Genomic DNA, 17,697 nt, shown 5'->3' on the forward strand with positions numbered 1-17,697 from the left:
GAGATCCAGTCAAGGTGTTGAATGGAATGTTTGTGTAGATGTGAACATCATTCAGGATCATGGGGCTAGAAGAGAAAACAATAATCCAGTCTTTTTATGAAGGATGAATTGTGACTAGCGATTAGTAGGTAAATGATACCAACAATAAAGGAGATAGTGCATAGCTAGATGGCAAGAATGTCAAAGCAGCAGGGATTTTTTGAAAGGAGTTAAGGATGCAATGGACAGCACTAGGTGCCAGAGTATCATCAGCCTGAGGGTATCTAGGGTGTTGAGGAATAAGCAGCCATCTTCATTTGCAACAGAAGTGCTGTCCTCAGTGGAGAGTGGAATTTTAGTCAAGGTTGGAAGGTAGAGGAAATGTTCTGAAAGAAAGTTAACTATGCGGTGAAATTTCCAAAGGCACAGTGGAAGAATCTGAGAGATACGAGAGAAGAGAGGGAGAGAGAGACGGGGGCAGAGTGGGAGGTGGGGTGGGGCGGGGAACTGGTGCTCAGTGGAGAGCAATTGGCAGTAAAAAATGGAGCATTATGGGAATTTTATTGTAGCAGAAAATCAATACCTGGAGATGGTTTGAAGACTCAGGGACCTGGAGGGAAGGGCTAAGGAAACAAGGATTAGAGAACGTGTCAGGGTTAGTAGCTTAAGAGATGACTGCCTCACTAGGGCCTGGGAACAGGAGCTTGGCTGTAATAACTAAAGCAAAGAAGAGCCTGGAAAGCCTGACAGAGCTTCACTAGAGGAGACCAGAATGTAGGGACTACCTCTAGCAAAGTGGGATTTTTAATTGTTGAAATGCTAATAGGCTAATATTAGCATTAAATGCTAATATTATAAAATGTCCAACCTCGTGGAAGCAACCTAAGTGTCCATTGACAGATGAATGGATAAAGAAGATGTGGCACATATATACAATGGAATATTACTCAGCCATAGAAAGAAATGAAATTGAGTTATTTGTAGTGAGGTGGATGGACCTAGAGTCTGTCATACAGAGTGAAGCAAGTCAGAAAGAGAAAAACAAATACCGTATGCTAACACATATATATGGAATCTAAAACCAAAAATGGTTCTGAAGAACCTAGGGGCAGGACAGGAATAAAGACACAGGCGTAGAGAATGGAGATGAGGACACGGGAGGGGGAAGGGTAAGCTGGGACGAAGTGAGAGAGTGGCATGGACATATATACACTACCAAATGTAAAATAGATAGCTAGTGGGAAGCAGCCACATAGCACAGGGAGATTAGTTTGGTCCTTTGTGTCCACCTAGAGGGGTGGGATAGGGAGAGTGGGAGGGAGACACAAGAGGGAGGAGATATGGGGATATATGTATATGTATAACTGATTCACTTTGTTATAAAGCAGAAACTAACACACCATTGTAAAGCAATTATACTCCAATAAACATGTTAAAAAGGAAAAAAAAAAAAAAAAAAAGGAGAGAAAAAATAAATAAATAAAATGTCCAACCTGCCAGAGGTTTGCACCAAGAAACACCAGGCCTTTGCAATACTTGATCCATTCTGACCAAGAGTTCATTTTCTCTCCTCAACCTTTCATGTTAAGCTTTCAGGTTTAACAATTTTATTTAAATTCTGCGTTTCTTCTCTGAAGTCTGGGATATACTATAAATTACATAATTTGCATGAACTTTTTCTAACATTTCAATTCCTCACTTAATATCATTCAATTCCTCACTTAATATCATCAATTGAATTTGGTATGAAAAAGCAGGAAGCTACATTCCTTCTTTAATCTAGTTTATTGCTCAGTATTGAGAAACTATGATTTAATACTCATCTAATAACTTGAAATAATAATACTTTTTCCAAAGTATCTAATTCAAAATCAGGAAAAGTATTTTTTTTCAAAGCTATGTGATAGTACATGCTTGACAATAAATTTAAAAATTCATATCAAGTGATAGACTTAGCTTTCTGTGGGCTGTAGATGAGTCAAATGTAAACAAGCGTAGTGGGTTAGTTCTAGTTAATATCAACATTCAAACTCTGATCTTTTGAGTTGTCCCTGGTAGTACCGTCAGGATTCCATCTTTTGTCATTTAAGAAGGAATTTGAGAATTATCTACAAATGACTTACCACACTCTTAATCTCTGCTTAAACAGCTTAAGAAATTGTAGTTGAACAATTTAGAGACTAAGTTATATTTATATTCTCACAATACTCCTAGTGTCTGGGATACTATATATAAATGGTTGTTGGATGTGCCAGTTATCTATGGCCACGCAATGCTGCATACTCACCAGAAAAACTTAGCAGCACCCAGTAAAAAACACATTTTTCATGAGGCTCTGGGGTTCAGCTGACCTGAATTAGTTTTAGCTGATCTGGGTTGGGTTTGCCCAAATATCTGAGTCTCTTCTGGCTGTTGGTTGTCTTAGCTTGGATGACTAGGGTAACATGATTCTGTTTTCTGTCCTGCTCAACCTCCAGAAGACTAGTCTAGGCGTGTTCTCATGGCACAGGGGAAGGACAAGAATGAGCAAAAGCAATTGTGCAAGCATCTTTCAACTCTCTGTGTCACATGTGTCAGTATTCCGTTGGTCCAGAAAAAGTCACATGAACAAGTCAAAAGTCACAGTAGGAGGGTACTGCAAGATTACACAGAAAGGACATGTATACAGAGAGAAGTGAAGAATTGGGGCCATGAGTGCAACTGGTCCACCACATTGAATGAATAAATGAACAAATGGATCACAGAGTGATGGGAAGAGCACTGGACTAAGGGTTGGGAGACATATCCCTGAGGCGTGGCACTGTTCATTCTATTAATTTGGGTAAATTGTTTAATCATTCTGGACCCTAATTTCCTTATTGGCTCTTTCCAAGCTTTAAAAGCCTTTGATTCAAGCTTTTAATGAATATTTAATGAATTTAATGCTGTACACAGTCTGTAAGAGAAACTTAAGGAAAGTTGTTCATTATGCTACCCTTTAGTGAACCAAAATGGCTAGTGTGGATGGCCAAAATCCACTGGCTACTTTTGACTCTATGAATCTGAATATTTTGCAATCAGATTCAAACTGAAAAACTTCTATTCTGAATTTCGCTATGAAGCAGTGTGCTGAAAGTTCAGTTTCCTTTTTAGGTCTTTCGTGTTTGTTCCTATCTGACGATTCTTTTGAAGAATACAATATGTCAGTACTACATCAAACACGATGACATTTCTTATATGTGAGATGTGTTTTAGAGTCCATTGATGTTTTGCCTTAATAATTCATTGTTAGGATGAATTATCATTCCAAAATTGACTAGAGGAGCGTTATCAAATTTGTATAACGCTGGTAAAAATGTGGGTTATTTTAAAGTAAATATTATGATTAGTTTTATAATATAAAAGGTACAGATAATACAAATGAATCCTGTTCATTATATAATAAATAATTATGTAATATGTAATGAAATGCTGGATTACCAAACTATAAGAATAAAAACTGAGTGAAAAAGTTGTAAATAAAAATATTTTATAAGCTTCACAAGAAGAAAGTAATATACACAAATGGTCTCTGAAGATGATATTCTGTGTCTGAGATGACTTCTTATTTTAGTCACTTAGATTGCCTAAAAAATTCAACACCTAGATTACCAAAATAGGTTGATGAAGATATAATCTGTAACTCACTCTGACATATAGAATGTTCTGTTTCAGATATACAGAAATAACTTGCCATATGATAAATGTTTATCCTTGTCCTACCTCCGGGAAACATTTAGTTTGGACTGATAATTTACTTGTGAAATCAATCACCCGGCCTATGTCATTTCAGAGTCTCCATGTAGACAGATCCAAGAAGCTGCACTCAAGTCAAGCTGGCCTGGATTCCAAAGTACCAGTTGGTTGTCAAAATGATTTGGCTGATCTGGAGAAAGAGAAGAGAAAGACTGGGAAAACTGCAGTAGCAGGCACCAGTGCAACCACAGGTCCGTTAAGCCACATGATATTGGCTTTGACTGCCTTTATGACAGATGCGCAATGTACAGCTTCTTACTGCCATTTATTTGGAATATATGACGTAGTCAAAGTGATGGACCTGACCTGCGAATCTCACTGAAATTTAGTTTTAAGTGAAGCATAGTATTAAGCACTCATACTGATGATAGGTCTGTTCATTGTTTGCTGTTATTAGATTTTTCTCCTCATTTATGGTTTTCATGGCCAAGGAAGTGTTCTATTTTAACATTGCTTTTATTATCATGGCAGTAATATGTTTAAATGTTTGCTAAAATTAACAAGAAGGTTTAATGGCTTGAGAAGAGGTCAAAATAATTGAGATGCTTTTAATTTTAAAAGTGTCAGGTGAGTGACCTAATGCAGACTTGAATTATAATAGTTTAGTTTATAGAGATGGCGATCTGATATTTTTCATCTCTACTAAAAGCAAAACAAGAGAAAATGGACTTGTGGAGAAGTTGATATCATTCAATTAAGCTACCCAGACTAACTTCCATATTGTGGAAATCTTGGATGAGTTAGCACGGGAAATGAGAATTTTCTTTCTTGGCAATATTTTAAACACACCAAAGAAGCTCAATTTCATTATACTTTATCTTTAAAACTTCACATTTCATTTGTAGATAAGTTGAAACTGTAATTATTCTTAAGCATATGATTTGTTCTTTTCCCCTCCTTATTTGATTTTGTAGCCAGCACTCTTTTTTCCTCCCAGGGCATGTAAAAGTCAAAATACTACATATAAAGTCTCTGAAGTGTTTCTGCTGAAACTCTGTACAATTTGGGTTCTTTCATGTAGTTAACTTACTGGCTTCTGACACTGCTATAAAAATATCCCATAGAGCTTTTCTTATTGCCTTTTCATTGACTCTTTCTGAATGATAAAAATGAAATTCTGTAAAGGGCTTTGAAAACCATGCATATTGCAATTCCTCCAAATTTCAAATACTAACCAAGTGTGACTATAAAAGAAACAACTACTGCAGTGAAAATTACTGCACTGTGTTGAGTCTCAGGCTGTTATTAATTCATTGGAAACTATTTTTTCCTTAAGATTATGGATCCTAAAAGGTACCAGATAATACAATTGCTGAGATCAAAGTTTTTGTTTCAATCATAGGAAAACTTATTATCTGATCTTCCCCTGTGTGTGCATCTTGCTGGGATGCTATGTGACAGCCCCAAGTTTGCGCTCTGAATGAATAGTGCAGAGTATGTTACAGACCAGGGCAGAAACTGCTTTGAACCTATTGCCTATTAGTGATGGTTTAAGAAAAAAAGAGGACCTGAAATTAAAGTGATGGTTCTACTAACCATCACTTAGTAGTGATGGTTAGTAGTAAGACTTACTAACTTTACTCAAGAGAGTAAAGTGAAATCTCCTTTCTTACATTAATTTCAACATGCATTTATTAAAAATTACCTAGTATGTGGATCTGGGCAATATTTTCACTTGCTTTCCCATTTGAAATTACAATAAATTATAGAGTCTATCTTCATTATGAGTTATAATTGAATGACAATTCCATATATAAAAATACAAAAGTAAAGCAGAAATATACTTCTTCAAAATTCATTTTTTTCTTGTGAAATATTATATATTTTCTTCATTTAAAAAAACCTCTTTTGATCTGTACTTAACATTTACTGTACTTGGAATGGATAGCTCATCTGTGAATATTCATTAACCACCTTGGAGTTCAGGATAAGCAAATCATACTCTTTCTGAGCTTTCTCCTCTTTTAAAATTTGAGACATAAGTCAGTCATTTCCTAAATTCTCTTTGGATGAAAATGGCAGTTTTAGAGGCTCTGTGGCGTATCACAGAGAAAACAAAGCAAAACAAAACAAAAAAAACGTATTAAGACAGGGGAGCTGCATCTCCAGTTTTGCTCCTTCTAGACACCCAGACCTTATTCTTTCAGTTAGATGAAGTGGAACCATCTCAGATATGTATCTAATAATTATACTAAAGGGAAGTCTTCATTTTGAAATCCTCCATAGACAACTAGAAGATTCGCTGTAAATGGCTGAACACATGTTATCTAATGAGAGTTTGCTCTGTTGAAGCCAGGAGCACAGGAAACTCTACCTCCGGATTGGTGCTGTCATTCCCAGCTCCTCTTCAGTTAAGAAGCTGGTGAAAATGCTTCACCAGATCTCATGGGTGACCTTCCTCTCTGGGTCCCTGATTCACTCTGCTTACTCAACAAGGCCCATGTCTTATTTGGGGAACATTGTTATTAAGTCTGCACGTTGTTTTACTAAATTACTAAATTTTGTTTTACTAAATTACTAAACGAACAGTTCTTTAAAAGTAGGATGATTAAGTGGTTAACTTTTGGAGTCTGAACTTAAGACTGCTGGGTTTAAACCTTGGCTCCCCTACTCGCCAGCTGTGTACCATGTCTCTATCTCTTTATTTGTAAACTTGGGTTAGTAATAGCGCTACACCATAGGCTATTTTGACAACTACATTAGATTTAGATAAAATAGGTTAAAGTTAGTATAGTACATAATAAACTCCAGTTGAATCATAGCTATGCTAATTAACTTCTGCATATTTATGAGTTGATGGCCAAGGAAAAATTTGCTTCCTGACAGTATATTTTGCAAAGTGCTGGCTGTGACCACCTGATGTGGCTCTTGCAGTCTCTGAGTTTCTGTCTGTACTTTTTTCCTTTGAGAACCTGTATCCTCTTGGGAATTTCCTCTATGAATTCTATGGATATGGGAAGTGATTAGAAATCTTTTGGAGATGAGTCACTGAGTCCTCTGAGTCTAAGAAACACTACAATTGTGCAGAGACATGGAAGCCCTGAGCCTCCCTAATGGACCCCTTCCCCTCCTTAACTCAGCTGCAGTAGCTCAGGAAGAGCACAGAGCTTCCCTGTTTAATCAGTGACAGTGCTATTGTTGGTAGATGACATGTGTTAAGTGCAAATGTTTGTTTTAAGCTGTTTGTTTTATGTCCAGTTCCCAGGATGAACTTGCAAGTGGAAAGTTTATTGAGAAGTACTCTCAGGAACAACACATAAGGCAGAGGAACGAAAGCAGGTCTGAACAGAGGGAGAAGTGAAATCATAATAGAGTCACAAGAAAGACCTCAGCTGATCACACAGGGAGCTCTGGAGCTGGCGTGGCTCTTCAGAGTTGTCTTGTATTAAGGCGAGGGGACCAGGTTTTTATAGCCCCTGCTTCAGTCGATCATTGGAAGCAGCTGCCTTTGAGAAGGGGGCATGACTGTGGGCAAGGTGACTTCCTTTAGCCAAAGTCATTTGGTATCAGAGGATTATCATTTAGTTGTGAGAAGGATCTGATTATTATGTAGGTCACACATTAATTGCAGAGATTGCTTCTGGTGATCTGACTGGCTAAATAGAAGGCCGTTTTCTTTTTTCCTCTTTATGTGTCTATCTAGAAACTGCGATCTTTGCCAGAAAGGATAATCTTTTTTTTTTTTTTTTTTTTTTTGCGGTACGTAGGCCTCTCACTGTTGTGGCCTCTCCCGTTGCGGAGCACAGGCTCCGGACACGCAGGCTCAGCGGCCATGGCTCACGGGCCCAGCCACTCCGCGGCATGTGGGATCTTCCTGGACCGGGGCACAAACCCATGGGCCCTGCATTGGCAGGCGGACTCTCAACCACTGCACCACCAGGGAAGCCCCGAAAGGATAATCTTTTAAAATTTACCTATTTGGTTTTACTCTACATAAATGTTGTCTACTTAGTAAATTTTATATTCTCCTGATCAACATTCTCTAATGGAATTTCCTTGCTTTTGAAGCTTCCACTATATTCTAATTATTCTTACATCTTTAGACTCATCCTCCATTAATTAGACTTGTCAAGTAGTGAGAAGACCCCTGGGCCAGAAAACAAAAACAGGTACCATAAGGTCTAGTCCCAGCTCTGTACATCCTAGATGTGCAGTCTTTCACAGGCCATTTTATTTTTCTGAGTTATATTTCCCTCATCAAAATAAGAGGTACCCCAGGAAATTTTTGTGCCCTGTCATTTCTGAAAGCATGTGATTACATGGCCTATTCTGATATCATAGAGTCATGGCGCTGTTGTTCACCTGTAAGTAAGACCCACATAGAAATGATTCACGACATTTAGGGACATTCTTATTATGGTAAATTAAACAGGTAACAGGAAACAAGCTCCATGGAAAAGCTCTTCACCGAGGTCAAGATGGAAGCTAGAAAGAAAGAATGCATTTATAGGAAGGTAAAGAAGTCTTCATACTGAGCTTTAATTCAATCTTATTTTTATTTTTTAACATCTTTATTGGAGTATAATTGCTTTACAATGGTGTGTTAGTTTCTGCTTTATAACAAAGTGAATCAGCTAGACATATACATATATCCCATATCTCCACCCTCTTGCATCTCCCTCCTACCCGCCCTATCCCACTCCTCTAGGTGGTCACAAAGCACCGAGTTGATCTCCCTGTGCTATGCAGCTGCTTCCCACTAGCTATTTTACATTTGGTAGTATATATAAGTCCATACCAATCTCTCGCTTCATCCCAGCTTCCCCTTTCCCCTCCCTGTGTCCTCAAGTCCATTCTGTACATCTGCATCTTTATTCCTGTCCTGCCCCTAGGTTCTTCAGAAACATTTTTTTCTTTTTTTTCTTTTAGATTCCATATATATGTGTTAGCATACGGTATTTGTTTTTCTCTTTCTGACTTACTTCATTCTGTATGACAGACTCTAGGTCCATCCACCTCACTACATATAACTCAATTTCATTTCTTTTTATGGCTGAGTAATATTCCATTGTATATATGTGTCACATCTTCTTTATCCATTCATCTGTCGATGGACACTTAGGTTGCTTCCATGTCCTGGCTATTGTAAATAGAGCTGCAAGGAACATTGTGGTACATGACTCCTTTTGAATTATGTTTTCTCAGAGTATATGCCCAGTAGTGGGATTGCTGGGTCATATGGTAGATCTATTTTTAGTTTATTGAGGAACCTCCATAATGTTCTCCATAGTGGCTGTATCAATTTACATTCCCACCAACAGTGCAAGAGGGTTCCCTTTTCTCCACACCCTCTTCAGTGTTTATTGTTTGTAGATTTTTTGATGATGGCCATTCCACCTGGTGTGAGGTGATACCTCATTGTAGTTTTGATTTGCATTTCAATGATGATTAGTGATGTTGAGCATCCTTTCATGTGTTTGTTGGCAATCTCTATACCTTCTTTGGAGAAATGTCTATTTAGGTCTTCTGCCCATTTTTGGATTGGGTTGTTTATTTTTCTGATATTGAGCTGCATGAGCTGCGTGTATATTTTGGAGATTAATCCTTTGTCAGTTGCTTCATTTGCAAATATTTTCTCCTGTTTTCAGGGTTGTCTTTTCATTTCATTTATATTTTCCTTTGCTGTGCAAAAGCTTTTAAGTTTCATTAGGTCCCATTTGTTTATTTTTGTTTTTATTTCCCTTTCTCTAGGAGGTGGGTCACAAAGGATCTTGCTGTGATTTATGTCAAAGAGTGTTCTGCCTATGTTTTCCTCTAAGAGTTTTATAGTGTCTAGTCTTACATTTAGGTCTTTAATCCATTTTGAGTTTATTTTTGTGTATGGTGTTAGGGAGTGTTCTAATTTCATACTTTTACATGTAGCTGTCCAGTTTCCCCAGCACTACTTATGGAAGAGGCTGTCTTTTCTCCATTGTATATTCTTGCTTCCTTTATCAAACATAAGGTAACCATATGTGCGTGGGTTTATCTCTGGGCTTTCTATCCTTTCTGTCCTATCTTATATATCCTTTCATTGATATATATTTCTGTTTTTGTGCCAGTACCATACTCTCTTGATTACCATAGCTTTGTAGTATAGTCTGAAGTCTGGGAGCCTGATTCCTCCAGCTCCATTTTTCTTTCTCAAGATTGCTTTGGCTATTCGTGGTCTTTTGTGTTTCCATACAAATTGTGAAATTTTTTGTTCTAGATCTGTGAAAAATGCCATTGGTAGTTTGCTAGGGATTGCATTGAATCTGTAGATTGCTTTGGGTAGTATAGTCATTTTCACAGTGTTGATTCTTCCAATCCAAGAACATGGTATATCTCTTCATCTGTTTGTATGGTCTTTAATTTCTTTCATCAGTGTCTTACAGTTTTCTGCATACAGGTCTTCTGCATACAGGTCTTTTGTCTCCTTAGGTAGACAAAAGTTATTTTATTCTTTTTGTTGCAATGGTAAATGAGAGTGTTTCCTTTATTTCTCTTTCAGATTTATCATCATTAGTAAATAGGAATGCAAGAGATTTCTGTGCATTAATTATGTATCCTGCTACTTTACCAAATTCATTGATTAGCTCTAGTAGTTTTCTGGTAGTGTCTTTAGGATTCTCTATGTATAGTATCATGTCATCTGCAAACAGTGACAGCTTTACTTCTACATTTCTGATTTGGATTCCTTTTATTTCTTTTTCTTCTCTAATTGCTGTGGCTAAAACTTCCAAAACTATGTTGAATAAGGTGGGCAACCTTGTCTTGTTCCTGATCTTAGAGGAAATGGTTTCAGTTTTTCACCATTGAGAACGATGCTGGCTGTGGGTTTGTCATCTATGGCCTTTATTATGTTGAGGTAAGTTCCCTCTATGCCTACTTTCTGGAGGGTTTTTTTGTCATAAATGACTGTTGAATTTTGTTGAAAGCTTTTTCTGCCTCTATTGAGATGATCTTGTGGTTTTTATTCTTCAGTTAGTTAATATGGTGTATCACATTGATTGGTTTGTGTATATTGAAGAATCCTTGCATCCTGGGCTAAACCCCACTTGATCATGTTGTATGATCCTTTTAATGTGCTCTTGGATTCTGTTTGCTAGTATTTTGTTGAGGATTTTTGCATCAATGTTCATTAGTGATATTGGCCTGTAGTTTTCTTTTTTTGTGACATCGTTGTCTGGTTTTGGTATCAGGGTGATGGTGGCCTCGTAGAATGAGTTTGGGAGTGTCCCTCCCTCTGCTATATTTTGGAAGAGTTTGAGAAGGATCAGTGTTAGTTCTTCTCTAAATGTTCGATAGAATTCGCCTGTGAAGCCATCTGGTCCTGGGCTTTTGTTTGTTGGAAGATTTTTAATCACAGTTTCAATTTCAGTGCTTGTGATTGGTCTGTTCATATTTTCTATTTCTTCCTGATTCAGTCTTGGCAGGTTGTGCATTTCTAAGAATTTGTCCATTTCTTCCAGGTTGTCCATTTTATTGGCATATCATTGCTTGTAGTAATCTCTCATGATCCTTTGTATTTCTGCAGTGTTAGTTGTTACTTTTCCTTTTTCATTTCTAATTCTATTGATCTGAGTCTTCTCCCTTTTTTTCTTGATGAGTCTGGCTAATGGTTTATCAATTTTGTTTATCTTCTCAAAGAACCAGCTTTTAGTTTTATTGATCTTTGCTATTGTTTCCATCATTTTTTTCATCTATTTCTCATCTGATATTTATGATTTCTTTCCTTCTGCTCACTTTGGGGTTTTTTTTTTGTTGTTGTTGCCCTTCTTTCTCTGATTGTTTTAGGTGTAAGGTTAGGGTGTTTATTTGAGAAATTTCTTGTTTCTTGAGGTACGATTGTATTGCTATAAACTTCCCTCTTAAAACTGCTTTTGCTGCCTCCCATAGGTTTCAGGTCATTGTGTTTTCGTTGTCATTTGTGTCTAGGTATTTTTTGATTTCCTCTTTGATTTCTTCAGTGATCTCTTGGTTATTTAGTAATGTATTATTTAGCCTCCATGTGTTTGTATTTTTTACAGATTTTTTTCCTGTAATTGATATCTCGTCTCATAGTGTTGTGGTCAGAAAAGATACTTGATACGATTTTAATATTCTTAAATTTACCAAGGCTTGATTTGTGACCCAAGATATCATCTATCCTGGAGAATATTCCATGAGCACTTGAAAAGAGAGTGTATTCTGTTGTTATTGGATAGAATGTCCTATAAATATCAATTAAGTCCATCTTGTTTAATGTATCATTTAAAGCTTGTGTTTCCTTATTTATTTTCATTTTGGATGATTTGTCCATTGGTGAAATTGGGTGTTAAAGTCCCCTACTATAATTCTGTTACTGTTGATTTCCCCTTTTATGGCTGTTAGCCTTTGCCTTATGTGTTGAGGTGCTCCTATGTTGGGTGCATAAATATTTATAATTGTTATATCTTCTTCTTGGAATGATCCCTTGATCATTATGCAGTGTCCTTCTTTGTCCCTTGTAATAGTCTTTATTTTATACTCTATTTTGTCTGATATGAGAATTGCTACTCCAGCTTTCTTTTGATTTCCATTTGCATGGAATATCTTTTTCCATCCCCTCATTTTCATTCTGTATGTGTCCCTAGGTCTGAACTGGGTCTCTTGTAGACAGCATATATTCAGCTCTTGTTTTTGTATCCATTCAGCCAGTCTATGTCTTTTGGTTGGAGCATTTAATCCATTTACATTTAAGGTATTATTGATATGTATGTTCCTATTACCATTTTCTTACTTGTTTTGGGTTTGTTATTGTAGGTCATTTCCTTCTGTTGTGTTTCCTGCCCAGAGAAGTTCCTTTAGCATTTGTCGTAAAGCTGGTTTGGTGGTGCTTAATTCTTTTAACTTTTGCTTTTCTGTAAAGGTTTTAATTTCTCTGTTGAATCTGCATGAGATCCTTCCTGGGTAGAGTTATATTGGTTGTAGGTTTTTCCCTTTCATCAGTTTAAATATGTTCTGCCCCTCTCTTCTGACTTGCAGAGTTTCTGCTGAAAGATCAGCTGTTAACCTTATGGGGATTCCCTGGTATGTTATTTGTTGTTTTTCCCTTGCTGCTTTTAATATTTTTTCTTTGTATCTAATTTTTGATAGTTTGATTAATATGTGTTGGCATGTTTCCCCTTGGATTTATCCTGTATGGGACTCTCTGCCCTGCCTGGACTTTATTGACTACTTCCTTTCCTATATTAGGGCAGGAATATAGGAAATAATCTCTTCAAATATTTTCTCAGTCCCTTTCTTTTTCTCTTCTTTTTCTGAGACCCCTATAATTTGAATGTTGGTTCCTATAATGTCGTCCCAGAGGTCTCTAAGACTGTTCTCAGTTCTTTTCATTATTTTTTCTTTATTCTGCTCTGTAGTAGTTATTTCCACTATTTTATCTTCCAGGTCACTTATCCATTTTCTGCCTCAGTTATTCTGCTATTGATTCCTTCTAGAGAATTTTTAATTTCATTTCTTGTGTTGTTCATCATTATTTGTTTGCTCTTTAGTTCTTGTAGGTCCTTGTTAAACATTTCTTGTATTTTCTCCATTCTATTTCCAAGATTTTGCATCATCTTTACTATCATTACTATGAATTCTTTTTCAGGTAGACTGCCTATTTTGTCTTCATTTGTTTGGTCTGGTGGGTTTTTCCCTTGTTCCTTCATCTGCTGTGTGTTTCTCTGTCTTCTCATTTTGTTTAACTTACTGTGTTTGGGGTCTCCTTTTTGCAGGTGCAGGTTCGTAGTTCCCGTTGGTTTTGGTGTCTGCCTCCAGTGGCTAAGGTTGTTTCAGTGGGTTGTGTAGGCTTCCTGATGGAGGGGACTAGTGCCTGTGTTCTGATGGATGAGGCTGGATCTTGTCTTTCTGGTGGGCAGGACCACATCCGGTGGTGTGTTTTGGGATGTCTGTGACCTTTTTATGATTTTAGGCAGCCTCTCTGCTAATGCGCGGGGTTGTGCTCCTGTCTTGCTAGTTTTTTGGCATAGGGTGTCCAGCAGTGTAGCTTGCTGGTCGTTGAGTGGAGCCTGGGCTTAGTGCTGAGCTGGAGATCTGTGGGAGAGCTTTTGCTGTTTGGTATTACGTGGATCTGGGAGGTCTCTGGTGGACCAGTGTCCTGAATTCAGCTCTCCCACCTCAGAGGCACAGGCCTGACACCTGGCCAGAGCATCAAGACCCTGTCAGCCACACAGCTCAGAAGAAAAGTGAGAAAAAAAGAAAGAAAGAAAGAAAATAAATAAAATAAAGTTATTAAAATAAAACATTATTAAAAATAAAAAAATTAAATGTAATTTTAAAAAAAGGAAAGAAAGAAGAGAGCCACCAAACCAGAAACAAATCCACCAATTATAACAAGCACTAAAAACTGTACTGAAAAAAAAAAGGACAGACAGAACCCTAGGTAGGACAAATGGTAAAAGCAAAGCTATACAGACAAAATCACACAAAGAATCATACACATACACACAAAAAGAGAAAAAGGAAAAAATATATATATTTTTTGGGAAGTCTGAGGTCTTCTGCCAGCGTTCAGTACATGTTCTGTAGGAGTTGTTCCACACGTAGATGTATTTCTGATGTGTTTGTGGGCAGGAAGGTGATCTCCACGTCTTACTCCTCTGCCATCTTGAAGGTTTCTCCCAGGCTTCTTTTAAACGCTAGTTTAACTAGTGCCTTCTCTAGAGCAGTGTTTAATAGCTTCTCCTGCTAAATGCTTCTATTTTTGCTGGTGATTCTCAGCTGAATCAGATCATTGCTCTTTCTGCTAGTGTTGGAGGATCTCCTGCAGAGTCAGGGGGTGGCTGTGGCTCACCACAGGGACAAGGGCACTCTCAACCTTAATGTTTAAACCTCTGATTTTCCTTTATCATGGGAAACAAAGCATAAGGCACTTCTCTATTAAAACTATTTTGAGAATTAGACAATGTTCTATTTTAAAGACCTTGACTGAATGACTGAATATCTGTTATCAAGAGTTTGGTACTTTAGGGCTTCCCTGGTGGCGCAGTGGTTGAGAGTCCATCTGCTGATGCAGGGGACACGGGTTTGTGCCCCAGTCTGGGAAGATCCCACATGCCGCGGAGCAGCTGGGCCCGTGAGCCATGGCCGCTGAGCCTGCGCGTCCAGAGCCTGTGCTCCGCAACGGGAGAGACCACAACAGTAAGAGGCCCGCGTACCGCCAAAAAAAAAAAAGTTTGGTACTTTAGAAATAATAAAATGTATCCTTGTTTCTCATTTTAAAAAATGTGGACTTCAATAATTCACTGTTATTCTAGATAATGTATAATTCTAAGCACAATAATTACTTTTACTCCTAAGGACTAAATAAATCATTGTTTAAGATATTGGATAATTTCAAACTGGTAAGCCTAAAATCTGGTATATCTTTTGTTCTTCTACTTAACGTCAATGCAGATTTTTCATAATGTAAACAAAATAATGACACCAGTAGAATTTCCCTTACATTTCCAAGGAATACTGTTTTCAGTTTAGAAATACTGACAGCCTAAAGTAAAACGTTATAAGATTGTTCTTCGTTTTATAGCAACCTATTTCCCTCCTTTTGGAAGGCTTAAATGTTTAAGAATATGCTGGAAGAAGAACCGCAGTCATTTCATTCTTTGAACAATTCTGAAATATCATTTCCTATTAGGCAGTTGTGTGAGCACTGACAGCCTTGCCCCTCATCTTCCCTAGAGATTAATTTATTTCCTGCAGTGCTTGCTTTTCTTGGAAAATCTGACTCGTCAGCCTTCACCAATGGGAGATCTCATCAGCAGAATGTTAATTATAAAGCAAAACAATATACCACATTGAAAGGGAAAAACAACTATCCAGGCAATGCAACCTTTTTCTTTTCTTTTCTTTCCACTTTGTTCTTTCCTCAGTCTGTGGCTGGACAGGAACATTATCCCCTAGGGAAACATTCGGCGAGATGGTGGGGTATAGAGGAAATGTGCAGGCTTTGCCACCAGACAGACCCAAGACCAAACTCTAAGTCAAAGAATGTTGAATTTCTTTGGGATTTTGTTTCTTTATCTGTAAAATAAAGATAAAAATACCTGCCTCACATGAAATTCTATAATGAGACTGTAGACACTAGAAAATTATTCTTATTATTATTATAGCCTTCATTTAGCACCTACTGCATATTGATTGCTGTGGCATAATATTAACCATGTCTCATATTAGTTTATAAAGGAATCTATTAGAAATTTGAAGAAATATATCTTTCAGCTTTAGGAGTTAGGCATATGAGACCAAGACACCTTACTGAGATAGCCTAGTTGAAGTCTTACTCTTCATTTCCTTTCTCTTCTCATTACTACTCATTTTTTTCATAATGCTCGCTAGATACTTATGAAATTATTTTTTTCACCAATAAGTTCTTTAAAAACTTCAAAAGCTATTTGCTAATAGTTTTAGGTCTATCTATTCAGACTTGAAACTGCATTTGAGTTTATTAAAAATTATTTTCTCTAAAATAAAAATTGTCAATTTCTGTTTGATTCAGTCTCAGAAATAAAACTTTGGTGAGTTAAATCTTGAGACAAAGAAGATCATCAGCAAAGATTGTGGCAGCAAAGTAGAGATAAAGTTGAGAGATACCAAATGAAGAAACAAAATCAATTCTTTTAAGCCCAGAATGATCATTATTTCAGTAGTATGATTATGATTAACAAGTCTGTTTAAGTAAATATCTTTTTTCTTATTTCTCCCATGTGATTTTATGATTTGTGTGCAATACTAGAAAGAAAAGCAATTGAAGCATTAGATGATACAACAGAAAAAGAGATGTCATGGTGTAAACCCATAACAACTGAGACCTGATACAGGGCTCCTACAGGAGACAGGAGCTCTGTGCATGGAGTGCAAATTACGATAGGTACTATTCTTTCACATGGCAAAATAATATTTTTCTTAAGACCAGTGACAGTATCTTAACTTGGGTAGAACAAGGGATTGGATCGATATGGTGACCTCTGCCTTTCACCTTTATGGAGTCACGTGCAAATCATTGATTGATCCTTTTTAATGGTAAACGCATTTTTTGAAACTGTAGAGTTTTCCTATAAATAATAAGTTCTTGAGCCTCTCCCCAATTTCCTAATTTTCCTTATTAATAACTTCAATGTCATCGTTTTAAATTTCCTTTCCTTTTTTTTCCTAAACTTTTTTCTTATTGGCAAGTGACAATCTTTTTTTAATCCATTATTTCAGTCAATTCTGGTTCTTACTTCATTCTTGAGACCCATCTTTATTTTGATCAATGAATTAAGCAAAGCAAAAAGGAACTGATGACTTGCAAAATTTATCTCAGTGAGTCTCTAAGTTCTTGCGCATAAAAATTCACTTAATGAGGGCTTCCCTGGTGGCGCAGTTGTTGAGAGTCCGCCTGCCGATGCAGGGGACGCGGGTTCGTGCCCCGGTCCGGGAGGATCCCATATGCCGCGGAGCGGCTGGGCCCGTGAGCCATGGCCGCTGAGCCTGCGCGTCCGGAGCCTGTGCTCCACAACGGGAGAGGCCACAGCAGTGAGAGGCCCGCGTAACGCTAAAAAAGAAAAAAAAAAAAAAAAAAAAAAAAAAAAAAAAAAAAAAAAATTCACTTAATGAGTATGTTAAAAATACATATTCTTGGGATGTGCTCTCTAGAGTGGGGTTGGCAACCTCTGGTGGTGGGTCAAATCTGTCCCATTGCCTGTTATTGTACTGCCCCCAAGCTAAAAATATTTGTGTTTTTTTTTAAAGTTGAAAAAAAAAAGAATATTTTCTGACACATGAAAATTATTTGAAATTCAAATTTCAATGTTTATATAAAGTTTGATTGGACCACAGCCATGCTTATTCATTTACACATTGCCTGTGGCTGCTTGTGTGCTGTATCAGCAGAACTGAGTAGTTTTGACAGAGAGCGTATGCAAAGTCTAAATTTTTTACTGTCTGGCCCTCTAGAGGACAAGTTTGCTAACCTCT

General features: G+C 37.3%; 1 protein-coding gene across 4 annotated transcripts in view; it reads left to right on the plus strand.

Moving 5' to 3' along the window:
- Window positions 1-17,697, plus strand: part of THEMIS (thymocyte selection associated) — a 203,454-nt gene that overhangs the window by 149,910 nt on the left and 35,847 nt on the right. For all 4 annotated transcript variants that reach the window (XR_004352617.1, XR_004352615.1, XR_004352616.1 and 1 more), the window contains exon 5: window positions 3,791-3,944. Coding sequence is in view for 1 of the 4 variants with exons in the window: in XM_032651874.1 (XP_032507765.1) it covers window positions 3,791-3,944 (154 nt within the window). In the remaining 3 variants the exon portion in view is untranslated. The remainder of the gene's footprint in view (window positions 1-3,790; window positions 3,945-17,697) is intronic.

Source organism: Phocoena sinus, chromosome 12, assembly GCF_008692025.1.
Source record: "Phocoena sinus isolate mPhoSin1 chromosome 12, mPhoSin1.pri, whole genome shotgun sequence".
NCBI classification, from domain to species: Eukaryota; Metazoa; Chordata; class Mammalia; order Artiodactyla; family Phocoenidae; genus Phocoena; species Phocoena sinus.